Raw genomic sequence first — 22,308 nt, forward strand, 5'->3', positions numbered from 1 at the left:
TCTTCCCTCCCTTGACGGTGTTATCTTGATGAAGTTGGGTTTGCTTTGCCTTGCCTTTCACTTGAGTCAAGTCCTTGGTGAGGCGAGCTACTTCTTGCTTGAGTTGCTCATTCTCCTTTGCAACCTCTTATGTGCATGTATCTACAACAACTTTCTCAACACAAACTTGGTTGCACAAAGGTGAGTCTAAACATAAATCATTGCAAGAAGTAGAGGCATCCTTTTTAGTCATGTTAAAGATAGAACTTTTCTTTTTAGATGCCTTGGTGGGGGTTGTGCTAACGGCTTCAAGATTAGCAACTTTATTAGTTAGCTCATCACAATGTTTGTACATGGTTTCCATTTTAGCAAGCAAACTATTATATGCTTCTTGTGAGCTAACTAACTTTTCTTTTAATTTTTTATTTTTCTTTTCAAGTCGCTCATCATTGATTGTGCATGCATTTGTTGTTGCACTAGCCTCAAGTTTCTCAATTTTAGTAGATAGTTCAACATTGAGATTAGCAAAGTTCTCATATTGTTCAAGCAAGGTTTTGTATGCTTTTTGTGAACTATCTAGCTTTTCTTTTAAGCTTTTGAGCTTCTTTTGTTGACTAGTGCAGGCTTTAGCAAATTTAAGATTTTCTTGCACAAGTTCATGATAAGAAGGCATATCATCATCACTATCACTCTCACAAGAGGAAGAGATTTTGTTACCTCGTGCCATAAGGCACACACGAGAAGAGCTTGATGATGAGTGCTTGCGGCCTCGCCTCTTGTGATAAGGTTCTTCTTCACTTGAAAAATCATCCCATGATCTTATCGACGTGAGGGCTTGGTTCTTGCACGCCTTCTTCTTTGTCTTGGGTGTGGGCTTATTTGGACAAACTTCCATAAAGTGCCCCAACTCGCCGCATCCATAGCATCCTCTCTTTCTTTGTTCATTTCTTTGATTTGAGAAAATGAAATCTTGAATTTAGATGGGCACACCCTTGACATTGAGCCTTTGGATCATCTTCTCCACCTTGTTGATCACTTTGATTGATTCTTCATCAAGATCAGAGGTGGAGGAGGATGATTGATCATCACTTGAATCTTCATCATGATCATCATTGTCCTCATCTTCTTCTTCATCTTCACTAAGGAACTTGAGCTTGAGCTTGTCTCAACTTGCTTGCCCTTCATCTTCTTTTTCTCGCTACAAGCGAGAGCTTTGCCTTTGCTTGATGAAGAAGCTTCTTCTTGACCCATCTTATGTGACATTTCAAATGTCACTAACTTGCCAATGACTATGCCCGGGGTCATGTTGCTCAAGACCTCCATGTTGTGAAGGATGGTGATGATGCTTGCATATTTCTTTTGTGGTAGCACGGAGATGATCTTCCTTACGATGTCCGCATCATCTAGCTTTAATAATCCTATAGAATGGAGCTCATTGATAATTAGATTCAAGCGAGAATACATATCACGAATAAGCTCATCATCATTCATAGTAAAGGAATCATAGTTTTGCTTTGCTAGACAATGTTTTTGCTCACGGACATTGCTTGTGCCGTCATGGAGCTCTTGGAGTTTTAACCAAATTTCATGTGCCGTATTTAAAGTGAATACTTGGTTAAAAACATCCATACTAAGTGATTCAAACAAGCAATTTTTAGCTCTAGCATTGAAGTGCATTTCTTTTTCATCACTTTTTGTGGGTTTTTCGGGATTCTTGATGGGTTTCATCCCATCACGAGTGACTCTCCATACACCCAAATCAACCGCCTCAAGGTGGCAAGCCATTCTAGCTTTATAGTATAGGAAGTTAGTGCCGTCAAAGTGTGGAGGCCCAGCGGTATCCATCCCAACCACTCTAAATAGCGTCGGCTCAACGGCGGTTAAGCCAAAGGTCCAAATTGAGCCAACCTGGCTCTGATACCAATTGAAGGGACCATGACGCCTAAGAGGGGGGGGTGAATTAGGCAACTTAAAAATTCTAACTCTAAACTATAGCCTCTTTTTCTAACCCTAGCAATACCTATGCAATAGATAAACTATCTAGATGTGCAACTACGGTTTTGCTAGTGTGTTGCTATCTCTACCGTAAACGTAGTAAAGTAATCAATGTAAATGCGGAAGCTAAAGAGCAAGGTAAAGATATGCAAACTCCCGTCGACGACTCTAGTATTTTTGCTGAGGTATCGAGAAGCGCGCAAGCTTCCCCCTAGTCCTTGTTGGAGCCCCTCGCAAGGAATCCCTCGCAAGGGCCAAGCTCTCGGTTGGGTAACTCCGTGGATAGCCTCAGGCCCTCTCCACGCGCAAGTGGGTCTCCGACGTGCCTTCCGGCAAGCCTCTCCTGGATGCTCCCCGCCGTCTTCACTATCAAGCTTCTAGCTGAAACACCGTGGCCCTTGTTCCCTCCAGTACACGGTGGCGGCCACACCACAAACACGGTTGGTGTGATCTCGTAAGACTTCAAGCCCCTCTGATGTACAACAATGGTGCTCGCAAGCACCGAGTGGTAAGAGGTATGCAAACCTCACTAAACACTAGGCCTAAACCTAGAGCAAGCGCATAAGCAGTGGTCTAATCAATCTAAGCACTTCGCAAAGCACCTATGCTAATCACCTGATGAATCACTAAGCACTATACAAGTGGAGATCACTAAAATGGTGTATCAACACCCTTGGTATGTTTCCTCAGCTCCACACACTTCAAATGGCCGGTTGGGGGTTGTATTTATAAGCCCCACTGAGAAAGTAGCCGTTGGGGTCAAATTCCTGTGAAACTGCTACTGACCGGACGCTGAATCGTCCTGACCGAACACGTCCGGTCGTCCCGACCGTTGAGCCGGCAATATACTAATCGAACGCTGGCTAGCGTCCGGTCGCCTGCCACCGGACGCGTCCAGTCATAGATTTGCCGCTCTGGAACCTACTGTACTCGATCGGATGCTGCTGTCCTGCGTCCGGTTGGTTGCCGCCAGCGTCCGGTCGCCTGTCTGCCGAGTCCTCTGCCCAGCATCCGGTCGCTTGTCCAGCATCCGGTCCATCGTCTAGTCACCTGGTTTCTTCACGATCTTGCGTACAGCTTGGTTCCAATCTTCATGCTTGGATTTTGCTTGATCTCTTGGGTCTTCTCTTGTGCTCCTAAGGTCTTCCTTGAGGTGTTGATCATTGGATCATCATATCGCCTTCGTCCAAGTTACGTCTTGCATCCTATTGAACTACAAAACAAACACTTGCAAATTCATTAGTCCAATTTGGTTGTGTTGGACATCAAACACCAAAATCCAAAGTAAATGGGTCTAGGGTCTATTTTCCTTACAGATAGTATGGCACTCACAAATCACAAACACCTGGACTTACCTTAAGCTAGCCTTTAGTGCTACGGGCGACGTGTGCTGCACAATGGCGGCGAGCGATAGAGGTGCGCCTGCACAGACATAAGCGCATTGCATAATCTAGTATAAAGGACTTTCCGCTTAACAAGATTTAGGCCAGATTTACTGAAAATTGACAAAGCAATAAAGATATGGCATATTTAAATGCAATCATTCGTCAGCATCCTCTAGGCTACTATAAATGCATTCTATGGTCAAAATTGCATCTCATATGTACAACATTAATGAACACTTATATTCGATCATAGCCTTTTAAGCTTAAATGTGTTCTAGTATTGCCCTATTACTATTTGCTACCTAGTTAGCATTGTCCAAAGCCTGTAGTGAATCATCTCACTCTAACCATTTGTGCAGTAGGAGTGAAATCTCAAAACCCAAAATGTGAGAACTGATCCACGCAATGGAATGTATACTCTTATTAATTAGCACAGGGTGAGAAAGAACTTATTTTAATAATATCTGACTATTATTTTTTGCTAAATAAATTACTGAATAATCAGTACTACTGTAAAGATGAGCAATTCCAGTCAAGTTCCCCCATGGATCTTTCGGGGGAAAAAAAGAGGACTCGTAGTGCACTGGTCTAGCACAGATCGGCTAGTTTGGCTAGGCAAGCGTCTAGTCCTCCAACAGTTGTACTGAACTAAACCATTCAGAAAAACACAGCAGCATTTGAAAACTACAGCTTACCAGCTTACCGGCGTGGGGAGATCGACTGGTTGTCAAGCAACTGCATTGAAAAGAATAGATCAGAAATCCAATGCCAAGCGACTTACCGACGTGGGGAGATCGACCGGTTGTCTGCCGTTCTTACAGGCGGTGGTGTGGACTGTGGACTTGGGCGTGGTGCACCCATCGATGAAGAGGAGCAGGCGAACGTTAGGGAGGAACCAGCTATGGCATCTCCCTCAGCCGTGTTTGAGCGCGTCGAAGATAGCGTCAACTGCGGTTGTCACTGAGGTATGCGACCTCGGCGTGGCGGTGTCCGGCGAAGACGAGGCACGGCGATGTTCGGAGGTTGAAGGAGCGACGGGCGGGGCTGCTCGCCGTCGCGGATCTGCAACGGGTGCTCGACGGGTTCGGAGCAGGGCAGGGGTGGGGTGAGATGCTGGTGCAGGCACGGATGATGGTTGCAAGACGGCAGTGACACCTCCACATCTCGCTAGCCCGGCGCTAGAAGTGGGTAGAAGGCACTGGCGTGGGTTGTCTTCTACAAAAACCAGTGGTAGCGACACCTCCAAGTCTCGCTGGCCCGGTGCCAGAAGTGGGCAGAAGGCGGTGGCGTGGGTTGTCTTCTAGAAAACCTACGCGCCACTAGGTCCGTGAGCCCTCAAAGCTTCCTAGTTCCGATGGGCTGAGGGAAACGCAGCACGGGCTTGCCTTGCTGAGTGCTGATCCCGTTAAGGCTTACTTTGGCAGCAGGGGGCAATTAGCCCAGGGATGATTACCCCTGACGTGGATTTTTTTGGGACTTCTTCTTCCCGCCTCTTCCCAGGGCTGGTAACCACAGTGGGGGAACTTTCCACGTCTTCCTTTGGCAATAGGTTGACGGCACAGGGGAAACAAGAATAGCATTATCGCAGGAGTACTAGACAATTGAACCATCCTACCAACGTGCCGACATGTTGGTGCCGAACTGAACGTCCACATGCCGATGTGCTGGTTGGCAACAGGCCTACTGAACCGAACTGAACTGATAATACACAACTTCAGCAACAGGATGTCTATCGCAGAGAAAACACGAACCTGCTGTCTTGCAGCCAAAGTACAGCAGCACTTCTACCAAAGTACTAGTACTTCTGCCAAAGTATAGCAACAAAATTGAAAACAGTGTCTTGAAAAATCAAGAAAAATCTGAATTTCTTAAATAATATAATGAAATCACCAAAGATCAATACAAACCACATCATTTTCATGATCATAATGCATGGAAAATCACAAGACCAAAATTATTTGACAGTCCAATAGATAGAAAATTTAATTCAAGTGCCAAATTCAACCCACTACCAAACTGATCCAATACATAGAAGCCTGAAATGTCCAACATGCACTACCAAAATTGACCACACTTCTCTTGTCTCAAATCATGCATTGCCTCCACCAAACTCTCTGCAATTAACACACAAAAAAATGAACTCTTGTGAGGCCCTACAGTATAAGGTCAAAATACAGAGCATATAGGTAAAAGAAGCATGTTATCACCATGTTTACAGCTAGCTGTTAGTTCAGGCTAAGAATTTTTTTTGTACAAAGTGTAGAAAGATAACCACACCAAAACCATTCCCTAATACCAGCAACAAAGAGTACTGATGGCATGCAGCATTGGCAAGTGCAAGCTGTTGTACAATTGTGTAGTCATCAGTTTCATATGGCTTAAGGTTATCTATCCCTATGAACAAATTTTATGTACATGACATCCGAAAAGTGTAATATGAGTCATGCCTTGTGAATTTTTAAGATCCCTCAAGATAGGGGATCAGACATGCAATCCTCTTGAAAGGAGAGGAGCCTGATAAGGTTAGCGGTGGTCGTTGCCTAATCAAATGGTTGCTGGCCAATGATCTGCAAGCCCAAGGGAAGAAGTGGTTTGGGCATCTTATATTTATAGCATTATTTTTATAAACAAAAGAGGCTACTTGCAAATAAGATCGAAAACACAACTCAGACACTGACCAATCTACCAATGTGTGCTCAACCCTCCCTGTAGGAAAGGTCTCAGGAAAGCTATCATCATGACAACCTGACAAGGACTGAGCTATGCTTTCATAGCAGGAAAATAGAATCTCAATTTAGCAACACATAGCTAACCTGACAACAGCAATCCAAGTTCTATAGAGAACATAAGCAAGGACAAATGACAAATTCTAGGCTCACACTAATAAAAAAATTTGACCTAACCAGTGCAATATACTGTGCTCACAACGATGGAAATACCTACATACAATGACTGCAGCTGCATTTTTCTTCTCAATTCAAACATTGCCTCCACCAACATTGCCTCTATAGATAGCACTGCAAGTAAGCGCAAGGAAAAGTATTAGCAGCTAAGACATACCAAAGTAAACTAATCCAGTGGTAGCTAAGCATTATTACCTAATCTGCTATTTGAGCCAAATCAAGCGAACATTTTTGTTTTTCATTTTCATGAATACCTCCCTATCTATCTCAGATTTGAAGATATTCATAGCATACGCCTTCTCCACATCAGTAAGTTCCATTGCATCAACTTCATCGAGACACTTGTCGACTGAAAATGCTTCGTCTTGTTTCTTCTTTTCATTGAGTGCTTCCATTGTTTTACTTGTTTGCATCTTCTTAAACTGCACAAAACCATCAATAGCAGCACCAATGTGACTTTGCTTACGCTTTCTCCCACCACTCGTTCCTTGCACAGAATCTTGATTGGAAGGTGCAGACTGAGCTTCATTGCGTGCACTTAAGACGTCTAGCCCATCAAAAGTAGCACCTGGACTTGTGCTATCAGACACTGCAACAGGAGCAACTGGAGCTGCTGGAGCAGCCAGAGCAACCGGAGCAGCAATAGGAACAAGAGGAGCAGGCTGCAATGTGCCCAGTTGATGTGAAGTTTAGATCTCCTGTAGCAACACTTCCTATGCAAAAAATAGGAAGAGTTACTACTTTTACTAGAAACTGATGGGTGGGCGAAAATAGGAACACTTCCTATGGTTTAAATCTTGTCTAAACAAGAAAAATAAAGTATAGGATTTGTTGATTTGTATGAGCCTGTGCAAGAATCTGAGCTGTTGAGGAAGGAACTTAGTGTGTAGTTGTTAATACAACTTATTTTTGGAGTTGTGCTCTAGTTCCTTTGATTACTAGGACTTTCTATCGTGAAATTATGATGTATTTGTCGGTTCTGTTATGCTCAAGAATCGAACCCCTACCATTTTTGCACTTCGACAATGTTCTAATTTTACCATTCCCAAGGTGATGATTTGGTTCAAGGAAATGAGTTGGTTGTTTCTGAGGTAACAACCCCTCCTACTACTGGAACCAGACGAAGGAGAAAGAAGTCCTTGGTATGGGAGCACTTCACTATTGAAGCCATCGTGGGTAGGACCACAAGGGCTTGCTGCAAGGTCTGCAAGCAAACCTTTGCTTATAGCTCTGGTTCAAAGATTGCTAGGACTAGTCATTGCAAGAGGCACAGCACCTTGGGCTCTTGTCCTAAGATAAAGAATCAAGAGCAGAGGCTGGCACTGCCTTCAACTGGAGGGACTGACAATGATGGTGAGGGAACTATAGAGCGGCCAACCAAGAGACGCTATAGATATACTGGTTATGCAAATGCTGATCTAACACTATAGTGCTCAGTTGATGTGAACTATAGATCTCCTTATTTCTTTCTTCCTTTTTTTAACGGTGCGCCTTTGTAGCATATAGGAAAGCAAAGCAAAGGCGAGAAAAAAAAAGCAGAGAGAGATCGCTCACTGTGTTTAGAGAGTGGGCGAGTGAGGCTGTGAGAGTGACTAATAGAAACTAACTCTTCCTGTTCAAGTGCAGACATACTATAACTTAAACCGAAAGCAGTGCACAGTCATACTATCAAGTTAGATGGTGCTTTACTCTCAAGTAGAACAATAAGGCTACATAACCTTAGAGAGAAGTTTCAAATAACATACCAGCATACAATGACGTACAGTCTTCATATAAAGGAAACGACTTCTTCTGGAACCTAGCCATTTTTCCATTATCCTATTTAATACCAAGACAACAGCATAGTTAGTACTTACAACCAGAATATGGCAACAATTTTTTGGTTCAGTGAAAAAATCTTACATTGATCAGTTTCTTCCATTTTTCCGGTTCCGCAATGAGTCATTCCAACCAACACCACTATCCTTTAACGCTACATGTATCGCCTTCCAGCTGCCCTTTAGCTCCTTTTCCTTCTCTTGTAGCTGCTGCTTTGTGAAGCATGCTAAAGGATACATTTGGGTAAACTTCTCTGAGATACTTCTCCAACCCTCTCCACTCCATCCATTCTGACCCCTGAACAAGGGGATGTTCACATGGTCCCTCATAATGTCAACAAGCCCTTTCTCATATCTAGAGTTCCATGTAGCCCTTGCCTTCGACATTGCTGCAAGAAATAATTACAGAAATACATAGCTCATAAAATATTATAGAATGTATTGGAGAATTTATTACAGAATGTTGCATCACATAGAAAATGCATAACTCATAACATATTATAGAATGTATTGGAGAATTTATTACAGAATGTTGCATCACATAATGTATTACAGAAATACATAACTCATAACTCATAAATTACATTCCAAACACTACTATCCTACACATCGTAGGTAGCCCACATCTGATGGGCTATCTAGTCTCGTAGGGTATTTCCATGGTTTGATTCCATCTCACTTGGGTAGTTAGTGTCTCCCTCTGGCATGTCGACATAATTTGATGGGTTGATATTATCAGGTAGGATGTCTAGCCACTCTTCACTACCATTCAACCCTCTAATGATATTGTGAAACACAGCAGCAGCTGTTGGAATCATAACTTGAGATTCAATTGGGTAATGTGTCCCCACTTTCAGAATTGGAAACTGCTTTTTGAGAACCCCAAAGGCCCTCTCAATGTGATTTCAAAGAATCGCATGCCGATGATTGAACAATTCCTTGTAGTTGGCATATGCATTTCCCCTCTGGCCACGTCTCCTGAACTCACTGAGATGATACTTAACTCCTTGGTAGGGAGCAAGGAATGATGGTGTGTTTGCATATCCACCATCTACAAGATAGAATTTGCCTGCTGGCATAGTAAATCCCTTGCCAAGAGCAGACCGCAACACTCCTGCATTAGATGCGGATCCTTCCCAACCAGATGAGATGAAAGTGAACTTCAAGTCGAAGTCACAGGCAAACATAACATTTTGCGATAGTGTCCCCTTCCTATTTCTATAGGGACTGGCCTTGTCTTGTCCAATTGTGATTGGGACATGCATACCATCGATAACGCCGATGCAGTTCTACAGGTAAGAAAATTTACTAAAAATTTGGATTGTATTTAGGAATGGTATTAAGGAAAGTGTACTGTATGTATTAACCGACCTGAAAGAATGGCATAAATCTAGGGTCACATGTAATCTTCATGTGTGTGTGGCTTGGATTCAGAAGTCTGATGAATTTTTGGATTAATGTTGGAATGATATTGAAGACATCATATATTTTCCTATGCACTGTCTCACCACTATGTTGAAACTCCTTTAGCCTCTCTGTGCTTGCACTATGAGAGAGCATGAACATAAAAAGACCAAGTTGCTCCTCAATCTTCATACCATGTGTGTCACGTAGCAAGTTCTTGGCCCTGAGAAAGTTTGCTATAGCTCTAAATATTTCAGCCTCCATCCTAAATTCTTCCTTGCACCAATTCTCGTGTCCTTTGAGAATCTCTTTAACCTTTTTAGCACCAGGAAGAGAAGAGGTATGCTCAGGTGTTTTCTCTTCGTCGAGAAAGGGCATTACAGCAGGGAGAAGAATAAAGAATAGCTCCTCATCTTCTTCTTCCTCTTCCAACAAAAAAATTCTAGTAAGCTCTTCCCAAGAAGCCATCTAGTGTTACATATATGAAATTATATTATTACATATATATAAAATAAAAGGCACAAGGCCAATACTCAAGCACAGCAAGTCACAAGTGTCATATGTAATAAACTCAAGCACATCACAGAAAATAAACTTCAACTATCACTGCCCCAACTGAGTGACGAGCTGCTCAAGTCTGAAACCCAGAACCAGAAGCTAGTCCCTTTAGCAGCTCCATGATTAACTAGTGGGCGAAAAACATTTACAAGGCTACATGCAGCATCTCTAGTCTACATGGACCCTAACTAACTTTGCCCAGTAGCTGCTAATTACTGTACCTTTGGATAACTAATCACAAGGCCACATGCATCATCTCATCCATACCACAAAGTTCTCTGTACAAAATCACCAACAACTCACATAGTAGCATCAAGAAGTATTACAAGTCTAAAAAAGTGGAGAAAACATCTAATCATCCAGCAGCACCTACTCATCCAGGCAGCACCTACTCATCCAGGCATGCATGCATTCAATTTTTTTTGGAACATGACTGACAACAAAAACGACAGCCAAATTAGGAAAAAACAACAGTGGGGGGAACTAACCTGACACCAGTGTCACCCCGTCCTAAGACGCAGCAGAAAATCACTCCTGCAAAAGCATCATGCCCTCATTAGTCGAAGACTCTGACCCTAAGGTTGACTGTTGTAATTGGCAAAGTGATTAGTCCTTTCCAAACAGCATTTATACCAGGAAGGAACATCTTAGAAGGTGTGGTGATTTTGCAAGAGATTTTGCATGAGTTGAGATATAGTAAGCACAAGATTTTCAATTTAACTTAGGGATAAAATTATAGCAACCAGTAAAATTAAAATATCAAAGTCAGAACTTAGATTCATTGTGTCATAAGATATGGCTGCAAGAAGAGCTACTATAGTTTAAGCCAAGGTTTCAACTAAATGCATAATGAAGAATCACAGAGATGCCATGCAAAGAACAAAACTATATGTGATGTGAATAGAAAAATATATAGATATGTAATTGATAAGTTTATCATATCTAGATAGGGACACATATCTATTATACCAATTGTGTTATAAAATGAAATCTGATGGTTAGATCATTTTGCTGGATAGAACGACATTATAGCAACCTACCTCAAGCAAACTTAGAAGAGCTATCAAGGGTTGGGGGCAGAACTATGACAGTTATCAAAAGAAACTCAAGAAAGATATTATGAAGAGAATAACTACATTAGATGAATAGAGTAACTCAAGAACTTTGGCACGAATAGAATGGACTGAGAGGTATGAATTAGAGAAATCATTACAACAAATCTTGGCTGATGAGGAGATACAGTGGCAAAGAAGGGGAGGTGAGAAATGGATTCTGGCAGGGGACTCTAACTTCAGTTACTTTCACAAATGTGCGAATGGCAGAAGAAGGAAGATGCAGATTACTATGCTGGAAGTGGATGGGCAGGAAACAGTGGATCCCCAGTGTCTGAGAACCCACATCACAGATTATTATAAAATGTTGTTTGGAAGTGTTGAGGTGGCAGATATGCATCTAGATGCAAATTTATGGCCCACCAGCCAGCAGATCCAGGAAACTAACAATGAGTTCTTGACCAGACCTTTTCCTAATCTTTTTAGAATTGCGTCACATCCAGATTTAGAGGTGGCCAAGGCTTGTGTGAATGGTCAGTGGCATATAGAGTTCAGGTGACAGCTGAATGACATCTTGGTTGAGGAATGGGTTCCCTTCTAGATCTCTTGAATGATATTCAACTGTATGAAGGCAAAGATGAGGTTTTCTGGTGCTTAGAAAGAACCAAGAAATATACTTCTAGATCGTTGTATAGATTAATGACATATGGAGGCGCTGTGGACCGTTGTATGATGATAGTATGGCAATGCAATATTCCTTTGAAGGTGAAGATCTTTCTGTGGATGGCAGTACATGACCGTATACAATGTGGAGTTCAACTGAAGAAGAAAAAGTGGACAGGGCCCGAAGAATGTTTCATGTGCGGCAAATTGGAAACTTCTGACCATATCCTATTCCGATGCCCCATAGCTGTGTTCCCTGGACTTTCCTGAGAGATTGTTTGGGTTGGGATGTGTCCCCAGTTAGTTGTGACTCCTGGGTTTGCTCCTCTAAACTTGCATGATTGCCACAGCTAAGCCCCCATAAACTTGAAAAACTAGGTGCTCAGCTCCTAAATAAATTGCATTCTATTTTCTCTGCTGCAATGGGATAAAAGAAATGCATCAGTCACCATGTAGAAAATTGCTACTGCAGTGATCGATTACTATACTAGTCTGCATGCTAGAAAATAGCAAGACTACCAAACGTCCCAACCAGTGTATGTCTGGACCGTTATAAGCATGCATATAGTTGTTGTGCAATGCTAGAAAAAAATCCATCACGACATGCCATCCTATTCTATTGCAATGGTGTTCTGAACACATAAACCAGCTCACCAGTTGGATCTTTAAGCTACATGAAGCAATTGAGTTCTATTTTCACATCACAAACAAGAAACCATAGAATCACAAACAAGAAACCATAGAATCACTCTGCTAATGAATAGTAAAGTAGTTCAACAGTTGAGTTCTTTAAGCTACATCTATTTTCACATCACAAACAAGAAACCATAGAATCACTCTGCTAATGAATAGTAAAGTAGTTCAATAGTTGAGTTCTTTAAGCTACATGAAGCAATTGGATCTGAAATAACCTTGGTACAGCACGGTGGATCTTCCTAGTAGCTGTTTTGGCCAGATCTACAAGAAGGGGTGTGAGATGCGGACAGAAGACTAACTTGTAGAGGCAGAGGTTGTGTCGTGTTGCTGGCGACGTCGGTGTTGCTCGCGGACGACACAATGGCTCACCAGATCTTGCGACGAGGCCGGTCAGTCACGGAGTAGTGGTGGAGCCGTCGTGGTTGGGTCGGCGGGCGGCGGATGAAGAGCTGTGCGAGCGGATGCGATTCGCGAGCGGATGCATAGGGCAGAGTGGGGAGGAAGATGCGGCCATCCACAGTCCCAAGATCCACAGGAAACGTGTGAGGATAGAATCAGGAACCCTAGATGCGGTGCAGGGAGATGCAAGTGGAAGCGAGCTCACCTGCGGAGACGTAGATGCTGGTGCCGCAAGGTGATGGCGATGGAGGAGAAGTCGAGGCCGGAGGAGCCGAGGCGACGACGGAGAGTCGAGGCGAGGCCGGAGGAGCCGAGGCAACGACGGAGAGTCGAGTCGAGGCGAAGGGTCGCGAGAGGGAAAGGGAAGGGAACGACGCCCCGTGTCTGGAGGCCAGGCAGGTTTCCCCGTCAAAACCCGGCTCCCGCGGGGCCGAAACACCCGTGCGGAGAGCTTCCAAATGGGCTCAAGCCGCGACGCGTGGGAAATTACCGTGTGGGTTTCCAGCCCCAGGAAAACGACGGGACCCCGCGGGGAAAGCTGCTTCCAAAGTAGGCCTAAGGGTGCGGAAAGATCAAAGCGAGCGCAATGAAGGGCAGGCGCGGGTGATTTCCTTTTCCTCCGGGGGCTGCGGTAATTGTGCAGGTGATTGAACGATCCAATTTGCTGCCTGGGTAGGATATTGGAGATTGAATCGGTGATCGTTCGCCGGGTCCACTGCACCAGCGGGCGAGCGTAGGCACGCCGGGCAAGCGAAGCCGCGAGCGATTTTTCGCACGTCGGTGGCAAGCGAATCTGCGAGCGTTTTTTTCGCACGCCGGATCGACGATTCCCCTATAAATGTTTTAGGTGTAGAGAAGAGATTATCGTCATCAGTCTTTTTCTGTGTCATCATTGCCATATAACTCATGTAAAAGAGCAGATTTTTGTTGTTTCTTTTTTGAATTCTAGCAGTTTTTTTTGTTTGCTTTTGTTTTTTGTTTGTGCTATCTCGCCTGTCGCGCTCACGCCTCAGCTCCCACGGGTCCTCGGTGGCAGTTTAGCCACGTAAGCAGTGAGCAGTACCGTCGACCGATCGCTGTGTGTTACTCCATTCAGAACCGGCGGCGCTGCCCAAGTCATGTACGATACTAGCATTTCTTCCCCTGACCAATCAACGAAGAATCGGGGCGAGGACAAGAGTGGTTAGCTTTGCTGTTAGACTATCCTACCTGGCAGCACTCGAAGAGGTAGGGGAAGCTAGTGTACCCATATATAGCGTGATAACAGTGCATGATGTAGCATCGAAGCAGTTAATAATAAATAAGACCCCGCTGTTTTGTTAACCATGATTGGAATGGATCGATGTATCGCTAGGCCTGTTGGGATCACTTGGCTATCTAAACGGGTACTATGTCCTTAGCTTTCCTCCCCCGCTTGCCGTGGCAAGCAGAAAACAGCGGTTCTTTCCTCTCGTCATGATAGAGTTTTAGTACGTGTTTGGCTTGTACTTTCAGCTAGTTCGTCCCCAGCCAGCCATGCATTAGTTGGTGCCACTGCCACCCTCTCTCTGTGTATGTTCCCTACCTGAGGGCTGAGGCCCCCCAGCAACGTGAGCTGATCAGCAGCAACATGCTGGTAACTGGTCCTTGTCATTCCTCTGACTAAGCAACAGCTACGTCTGTTGACACGTAGGGTCCAGGCGTTACTTGCTTGCATTACCGGCCAAACGTCGCTATCCGCTGTCGAAATAGCCGCCATAATCACACATCTAATCATTGCCTGTCTCGTAAGCATTGCTGCTGCTCAAGACGAGAAGAGACACCACAGCTATACAGTGTACAGCTCGGAAGCTTGTCTTTTTGGCCCCGCCGGTTCGGTTACGACAGCCTGCCACGTGGGCCCACGCCCAGCCCGGACCAAAAGTCGCCCACGCCAACACCAACAGAAAGAGGCCCAACCAACGCCACCCGTTCACTCGGACTTATTTGGCTTATAAACCGTACTCTTTCAGTCAATGAACAATATTTTTCTCTCACACTAAATCAGCCAATAATACTTTCAGCCATGACTTATCAGTCAAACAAGCCCAAACGAACATGGCGTAAATCGGAGTCTACTGTAACGACGTCTAGAAACTCCCTTGAGAGCGAGGCTATTAATACAGCCCGCAGCTAGATATAGGAAAACTTACAGCTAATCTATCACCTTACAGAATTACCTAGTTCTCGTGTCTAAGTCAGCTGTAAGCTTACAGTCCGCTTTTCTTCTCTATCTCCTCCACGTCAACGTATAGCCTACTTATAACCCCTTGTTATACTCGCTCTTAAAAAAATACAGGAAACGGGCCCTGTAGCCGTCCGATAAACAAACAGACGGTGGAGATGGACCAGCCCCATCGCCACCACTCGTCTGCGACTGGGCCCCCACCGCGGCCGGGCCTCTCTCCAGTCTCCACCCACCGGGCACGGGCCGACACAGCACAAGGTCCACAACCCACTCCAGCTCCAAGGCTCGGTGGAAGGCCCACGGCAACAGCATAAAGCAGCATTTCAAATCCGTCCTCACCTAGACTACACAGCACCCGAGACCCGTGCGGCCGCTCCCTCCCTCCCTCCCCGCCTCGCCTTCCTTTTCCCCGCCCGCGTCCGACCCCGGCCCCGGCGAGGCAGCAGCAGCGAGCAGGCAGGCGTCAGCTATGAGGGAGATCCTGCACATCCAGGGCGGGCAGTGCGGGAACCAGATCGGGGCCAAGTTCTGGGAGGTGATCTGCGACGAGCACGGGATCGACGCCACGGGCCGCTACGCGGGGGACTCGGACCTCCAGCTCGAGCGCATCAACGTCTACTACAACGAGGCCAGCGGCGGCCGCTTCGTCCCGCGCGCCGTCCTCATGGACCTCGAACCGGGGACCATGGACTCCTTGCGCTCGGGGCCCTTCGGCCAGATCTTCCGCCCCGACAACTTCGTCTTCGGCCAGTCCGGCGCCGGAAACAACTGGGCCAAGGGACACTACACCGAGGGCGCCGAGCTCATCGACTCCGTCCTCGACGTCGTCCGCAAGGAGGCCGAGAACTGCGACTGCCTCCAAGGTATTTATTATTATTTATTATTCCGCCCAATTCCACATGTCTCGCGCGCTCCGATATGCCGTAGCTTTTCCGATTAATTGTTAGGGTTACATCCGGTTTGGTTGGGGGGGGGGGGGGCCAGATCTGAGTCCAGTGGGGATGTGAATGGCATTAAAATGACCTCCAATTGGCATTTCAGCGAGGTGTTTTTTTCATCGACAGTCGCATTTACTAGTAATTTGTCTTGTGTGCTGATGAATTAGTCAAGTGGCCCGTGTTATTGTTAAGCATTAGCCTATGCGGCTATGCCTCTAGGTAGGCTGTTAATTGTTATGGCACTGCATGCATTGAAAATATTGCTTGTAGCTGTGGATTCAGCTATTTTTTCTACCTAGCATGATGTAGTGATGATTGGTAATTTCCGTTATTGGGTAAGCATTCGTACAGTCTGCGTCGGATGATTTGAACAGAAAACATCATAGCTATAGTAACTATCGTGTTTGGTCTATTTTTTTGTGGTTATATTGGCGCTTTCATGATGGAACTCTCTAGAGGTTTGCTAGTCAATGGAACTCTGTTGAGGTTCTCTAGTCAATTTGTCTGTCTTCAACTCTTCATGTATACTCTTGTTGATTCATGTTGAACTTGTACCTTTTCTCTGGGCTAAGTAGCTGGACCGACATCAGCTGTCGGATAGGATGGATATTTTATTAATGTAACATGAGTGTTAGGGTGTGTTAGCTTGGAATTCCACTCTGGCAGCCTACAACTTCTAATGGCCAACTCCCATTAAAAAGCCAAATTAAATATTGCGTTCGTAGCTGGAGTGAATTATTTGGCCAACACCAGACAAAATGAATTCCATGTCTTGGTGAATATAGCAGTGATGAAACTTCATGTCTCTTGAAATTTAATTCATATATGGTTGTTGTGTGTTAATATATGCCCTGTTCGGCTGGCTGGAAAAACGGCTGATGCTGATTTGTTGTGAGAGAAAAACACTGTTATTTTGCTGAAACGGTACGGACTGATAAGTTCAAGTGATGGTGTGCCCAAGTGAAGTATTTGGTAGCATGTCAAGATCAGTTCATGGGCTACCAGAGCATGGTGGTAGTATGTTGTGAAATTGACTGAATTCAAAATATCACTTAACCGTGGTAACATGAATACATGATTGATTATTGTTAACAAACTCTAGTCACATAGAATGCATCACATTCTGATATCTTGAGACCTAGTGTTGCTGTATCTTTCCAGCCCATGTAGTCCGAGTACATTTTTCATGCTGGGAATACTGTTTGTGCTTGTGGATAATTGAATGACTCGTTTTATTTACCTTACAGGTTTTCAAGTTTGCCATTCCTTGGGAGGAGGCACTGGATCTGGCATGGGCACCCTTCTTATTTCCAAGATCAGGGAGGAGTACCCTGACAGAATGATGCTGACCTTCTCTGTATTCCCATCGCCAAAGGTTTCTGATACTGTTGTGGAGCCTTACAATGCTACACTTTCCGTTCATCAACTCATTGAGAATGCTGATGAATGTATGGTGCTTGACAACGAGGCTCTGTATGACATATGCTTCCGCACACTAAAGCTCGCCACCCCTACCTGTAAGTTAATCCTCACTAATTCTTTAGAAATTTGATGTCCTGTAGTTTGAATTCTACTGAAAAAGGTTGGTACTGATGGTGGGTTCTAACGATGCAGTTGGTGACCTGAACCATCTTATCTCTGCTACCATGAGTGGCGTGACATGCTGCCTGAGGTTCCCTGGTCAGCTCAACTCTGATCTGCGCAAGCTTGCCGTGAACCTGATCCCGTTCCCTCGTCTCCACTTCTTCATGGTCGGCTTCGTCCCGCTGACCTCTCGCGGATCGCAGCAGTACCGTGCCCTCACGGTCCCCGAGCTGACCCAGCAGATGTGGGACTCCAAGAACATGATGTGCGCGGCGGACCCGCGCCACGGCCGGTACCTGACGGCCTCGGCCATGTTCCGCGGGAAGATGAGCACCAAGGAGGTGGACGAGCAGATGCTGAACGTGCAGAACAAGAACTCGTCCTACTTCGTGGAGTGGATCCCCAACAACGTCAAGTCGAGCGTGTGCGACATCCCGCCCAAGGGCCTGAAGATGGCGGGCACCTTCGTGGGGAACTCCACCTCTATCCAGGAGATGTTCCGCCGGGTGAGCGAGCAGTTCACCGCCATGTTCAGGCGCAAGGCCTTCCTGCACTGGTACACGGGCGAGGGCATGGACGAGATGGAGTTCACCGAGGCCGAGAGCAACATGAACGACCTGGTCGCCGAGTACCAGCAGTACCAGGACGCCACCGCCGACGAGGAGTACGAGGAAGAGGAGGAAGAGGAGGCCGTGGCCGAATAGCGATGAACTCCGGTGCCGGCTGCCGCACCGACAGGCTGTGTCTCTGTGAATGAGTTTTTGTTTTCTTTTTCTGTGCTTCTCAGTGGCTTGCATGATTGATTGGTAATTGGTTGCCGTTGAGGCTGCGTCTGTGCTTCGGCTGCGGCCACTGTAATGTATACCTACTGTAATAGGTCGCCGTCCGTTTGTGTTTCGCATCCTTTGGGTCAAAGTAGCTTACGGCTTTGCACTGATAGTGCTCTCCTTGAGCTGGTCGCCTGTAATTACTGACGAGTATTGGTAGTGAGTGATTTTTCATCTTTTTTATGAAAGCCTGTCAATCTGCAATTCTGCATCAGCCTTGTTCCTGTGTGCACGAGAGAAGCCGATCATTCAGTTATTGAAGGCTTAGTTAAAGCTCTATCAGGAGTTGGGTCAGTCAGGCTGCTAGGATGGTTGCCTAGAAACGGGCGAGACTTGATCGGGTCTCTCTGAACCAGTAACCATCCGGCGGTCGATCGATCGCACATGCGGATGCGGTGGTCGGACCCAGCAGCAAACAGCCATGCCTGAGGCGTTTCGTTGGGTAGCTGACGAGTGACGACGGCCAGCAGATTTGGGGCGATGGAACCGTTTCCGAGAGAGGATTTGCATTTGCTTGCTCTCTGTCCGTCTCTGAACGGTTCACGTGCTGCGCCCACAAGTGCCGCACGTGCCCCTCATCGGTGGCAAAGTGGCTCCGAAAGATCCGCAAAGATCTCAAGCTGGAGTTGCTGTCTACCATTCTACTATACTTACCACGCATGAATTTCACACCTGGCTACAAAAGATTTCACAGAAATCATCTTGAACCCATGGATTTCTTGGAGATTCCCTTAGCTCCAGACGTGCTCATAAGTCATACAAATGGTTAAGGTCAGTAAATAACCTTTGGCGCATTCACCACCTAGTGAGCTTTGCTTGCTGTGCACCAGCCTTGCCAAAAAAAAAACAACAAGACAACAATAGCCGAACAGGAACTTTGTTACACCGGAGTGTAGCTCAGCATGCGGTGTCCCCATCGCGAGTTCACGCACAGCAGGGCACAGCCTAATGCCAAGCTGGCGTGCGGGGCCCACCCCGGTACCCCCATCGCAGTCGCAGAGGCCGCGCTATTTGAGAGAGCGAGAGCCCTTGGCGGATCACCGTTTACAGACGCGCCCTTGCAAAACCCCGCTAATTGCAAACGCGCACGCAGCTCGGCGCAGAGGCGGGGGATCTGCTGGTCTGGCGGCAGACTGGAACCGGAGACGGGAGGAGGCATTTGTTTATTTTTTGGCAGATAGCCCCTCGCGTTTGCTCTCTTATTCGCCCCGCGCCCGCTCTTGCCATCCGCTGCTCTTCTCCGTTCGCCCCTCCTCTCTCTCTGTCTCGCCGCCCGGGGGAGAAGGAGGGCTCCGTCCGCCGCTCGCTCCCGGGGAAGAGCTCGCCATTGCTGCCGCTGGTGAGTTGCCCTGTCCCCCTCTGATCCCACTCCCTCCCCTCTCTCGATCGCATCGTGCTGCTCCGCTAGGCTAGACCCCGTGGCCGGCCGCATTGCACAATGTCGCTCGCCCGGTCTAGTTTCGTAGTCTCGTAGATGTACGACGTCGGAGATATATTTTTTTTCGGCGCTTGGGCGGCGGCGGTGGTGGTTTCAGTACCCCCATGCCTTGGATCTAGTCTACACCGAGATTGCTCTGCCCGCATTTGTTGCCACGGTGTTGTACCAAGTCTGTTCAGATTCGTGGGGTCATTTGACTGCAAAAGAGTTTTTTTTTTAAAAAAAATCGTGTAGATACTAGAGGCAGGTATGCTCTTGTGACACTACAAGTACTGGTTACCAAATTCGTGCTACCATACGCTGTGGGCGGTCGAGTAAGGAGATAAATATTGCCTGTTGTGTGCCGGAGCCACATGCCGATGAGGCGATCATTGCCCGATCCGTGGGCGGGCGGGGGGGGGGGGGAGGTGGTAATCATGATATCCTCACTGGTGTGTGTCCACTGTCTAGGCCTCACGCTCGCTGGTTCGGCGCGGCTCTCCTCACCATTGTCAGTTGGTTTTCCTCATTTCGCCAACTACGAGTTGCTCCCTGCGCTGTTGAAGTCTGTAGTTTTCTGAATCTGTCTTTGCTTCCTCACTGTTGAGTGTGGTATGTGATGTGAGATTCTGTGGTGCAGGTGCAGCGCTGACTGGGGAAGATGGTTGTCCAGGAGTTCACAGTTGATCTCAACAAGCCCCTTGTTTTCCAGGTATGCTTCACTCTTAATTAGTTGCTTCTTTGCGATGATTGTTGTGAATCTTAGCTTTTTTGAAGTAGCTTATGGGATTGTCTTTCAGCACTTTACAGTTCTCATTGCTTTTGAGCTTGTTTAGTGCAACTTTGGGTTTTTTCAAAACCAGGTCTAATGGTATAGACTCTGCCTTTTCCTCAGCAATAATTGTGGCAGACATACTGCTGATGTTTATTATGAAAGAGGAATCTCATGTAGTTGTGAAATTCTGAGTTTCTGAATCGATGTCCAGTTGCTTCACAGTTGACATAACCGTCTTCTTTTATTTTTTTAAATAAACACATAATCGTCTTCTGGCTGCCTATTAATTTTGTGGATGAAGGTTGGCCATCTTGAGGAACGTTACCAGGAATGGGTTCACCAGCCTATCGTCAGCAAGGAGGGTCCACGCTTTTTTGGAAATGATGTCTTGGAGGTAACGCATTCCATCATATTTATATCCCATGGGGTTTTGGTACGTACTAACAAACTTTTTTGGATGTCCAGTTCTTGACTCGCACAAAGTGGTGGGCTGTGCCAACTATATGGCTGCCTGTTGTTTGCTTCATATTCGTGAAATCTATTTTGATGGGTAATACCGTCCAGGACGTAGTTCTGATGGCTCTATTAGGAATGTTTATTTGGACGCTGATTGAATATAGTTTGCACCGCTTCCTATTCCACATTGAGACCAAAACCTACTGGTAAGAATACTTCAACCTTCAAGTTGGCAATGTCTCATTATGCCTTCCTTCTGCTCTTCAAATTGCTGTCGATGCAATGTTGCAGGTGGAACACCGCACATTACCTTCTTCATGGATGCCACCATAAGCACCCTATGGACTCGCTCAGGCTTGTTTTTCCTCCTACTGCAACAGCAATTTTGTGTTTCCCGGTATAGCCCTGAAACTGTTATACACGCAACAAAAGTACTAACACTATGCTTCAAACTGGATTGGCCGAACTGGAACTTTTGGCCATTCAGAAGAAATATGGCCGATTCAACTGAACCCTCCAATGTTTTGATTTCAGTTCTGGAACCTGGTCGCATTCTTCGCAACTCCATCAACCACACCTGCATTATTTGGAGGTGGTCTGTTGGGATATGTGATGTATGATTGCACTCACTACTACCTGCACCATGGACAACCATCCACAGACCCAGCAAAACATCTCAAGGTGAGGACCTAATGCCTCTTATAAAAAAGTCATGAATTAGCCAGCTGCTCCATGGAAATGTCCACAAGGTTTTGATTCCTTGAAACTTTGCCTGATATGCAGAGGTATCACCTCAGCCATCACTTCAGAATCCAAGACATGGGCTTCGGCATTACCTCATCGCTTTGGGACGCTGTCTTTGGGACATTGCCTCCATCCATGACACCTGGGAAGAACTGACGCACATAACACAATTCTTGGCATGAAAAAATCTAGGGGATCTGTAATATATATTCAAGCCAGGGACGATCCTGGATCTGTCTTCGTGCGATGGGTTGACATGTCCATTCAGTTCAAAGTTCATGTGGTGTACTGATGTCTGTTGATCTATTCTGAATGTGAAGATAGTATTTCGCTGCCTCAGCATTGTGTGCATTGCCAGCTGTATCAAAAAATCGCATGTTAACTCTTTCCGTCTAGTTCTCAAAATCAGGGCATCAGACACTTGCAAATGCAAGATTCTCTCTCACTCGTTTGTTTCCTCCTCTGGGTCCCCATCATGAGCTGTCTCAGTCTGACAGCCAGGAGCATCAC

At 45.9% G+C, this 22,308-nt stretch overlaps 2 protein-coding genes and 1 long non-coding RNA gene across 4 annotated transcripts; 2 read left to right on the forward strand and 1 right to left on the reverse strand.

The window, feature by feature from the left end:
* Positions 1 to 8,202: 8,202 nt before the first annotated feature.
* Positions 8,203 to 12,898, reverse strand: LOC136537926 (uncharacterized). Its single transcript, XR_010779157.1, has 3 exons — positions 12,752 to 12,898; positions 10,530 to 10,575; positions 8,203 to 8,468 (listed from the first exon to the last, which is right to left on the reverse strand). It is a non-coding gene; the product is annotated as an uncharacterized lncRNA (long non-coding RNA).
* Positions 12,899 to 15,410: 2,512 nt separating this feature from the next.
* Positions 15,411 to 18,620, forward strand: LOC136516949 (tubulin beta-7 chain-like). Its single transcript, XM_066510457.1, has 3 exons — positions 15,411 to 15,920; positions 17,243 to 17,512; positions 17,610 to 18,620. Exons 1-3 carry the CDS (start codon positions 15,527 to 15,529, stop codon positions 18,281 to 18,283), a joined length of 1,338 nt encoding a protein of 445 aa, XP_066366554.1. The 5' UTR covers positions 15,411 to 15,526; the 3' UTR covers positions 18,284 to 18,620.
* Positions 18,621 to 19,466: 846 nt separating this feature from the next.
* LOC136537927 (dihydroceramide fatty acyl 2-hydroxylase FAH1-like) lies at positions 19,467 to 22,137 on the forward strand. Of its 2 annotated transcripts, none has more exons than XM_066529905.1 (7): positions 19,467 to 19,745; positions 20,464 to 20,535; positions 20,900 to 20,992; positions 21,064 to 21,260; positions 21,346 to 21,451; positions 21,589 to 21,735; positions 21,838 to 22,137. In XM_066529905.1, the coding sequence occupies exons 2-7, from the start codon at positions 20,485 to 20,487 to the stop codon at positions 21,952 to 21,954; spliced, it is 711 nt and encodes a 236-aa protein (XP_066386002.1). In that variant the 5' UTR covers positions 19,467 to 19,745; positions 20,464 to 20,484; the 3' UTR covers positions 21,955 to 22,137. The 2 variants fall into 2 exon arrangements, with proteins under 2 accessions (XP_066386002.1, XP_066386003.1); XM_066529906.1 differs by lacking the exon at positions 19,467 to 19,745 and adding an exon at positions 20,273 to 20,388.
* Positions 22,138 to 22,308: the final 171 nt, after the last annotated feature.

This window comes from Miscanthus floridulus, chromosome 2, assembly GCF_019320115.1.
Source record: "Miscanthus floridulus cultivar M001 chromosome 2, ASM1932011v1, whole genome shotgun sequence".
Lineage (NCBI taxonomy): Eukaryota > Viridiplantae > Streptophyta > Magnoliopsida > Poales > Poaceae > Miscanthus > Miscanthus floridulus.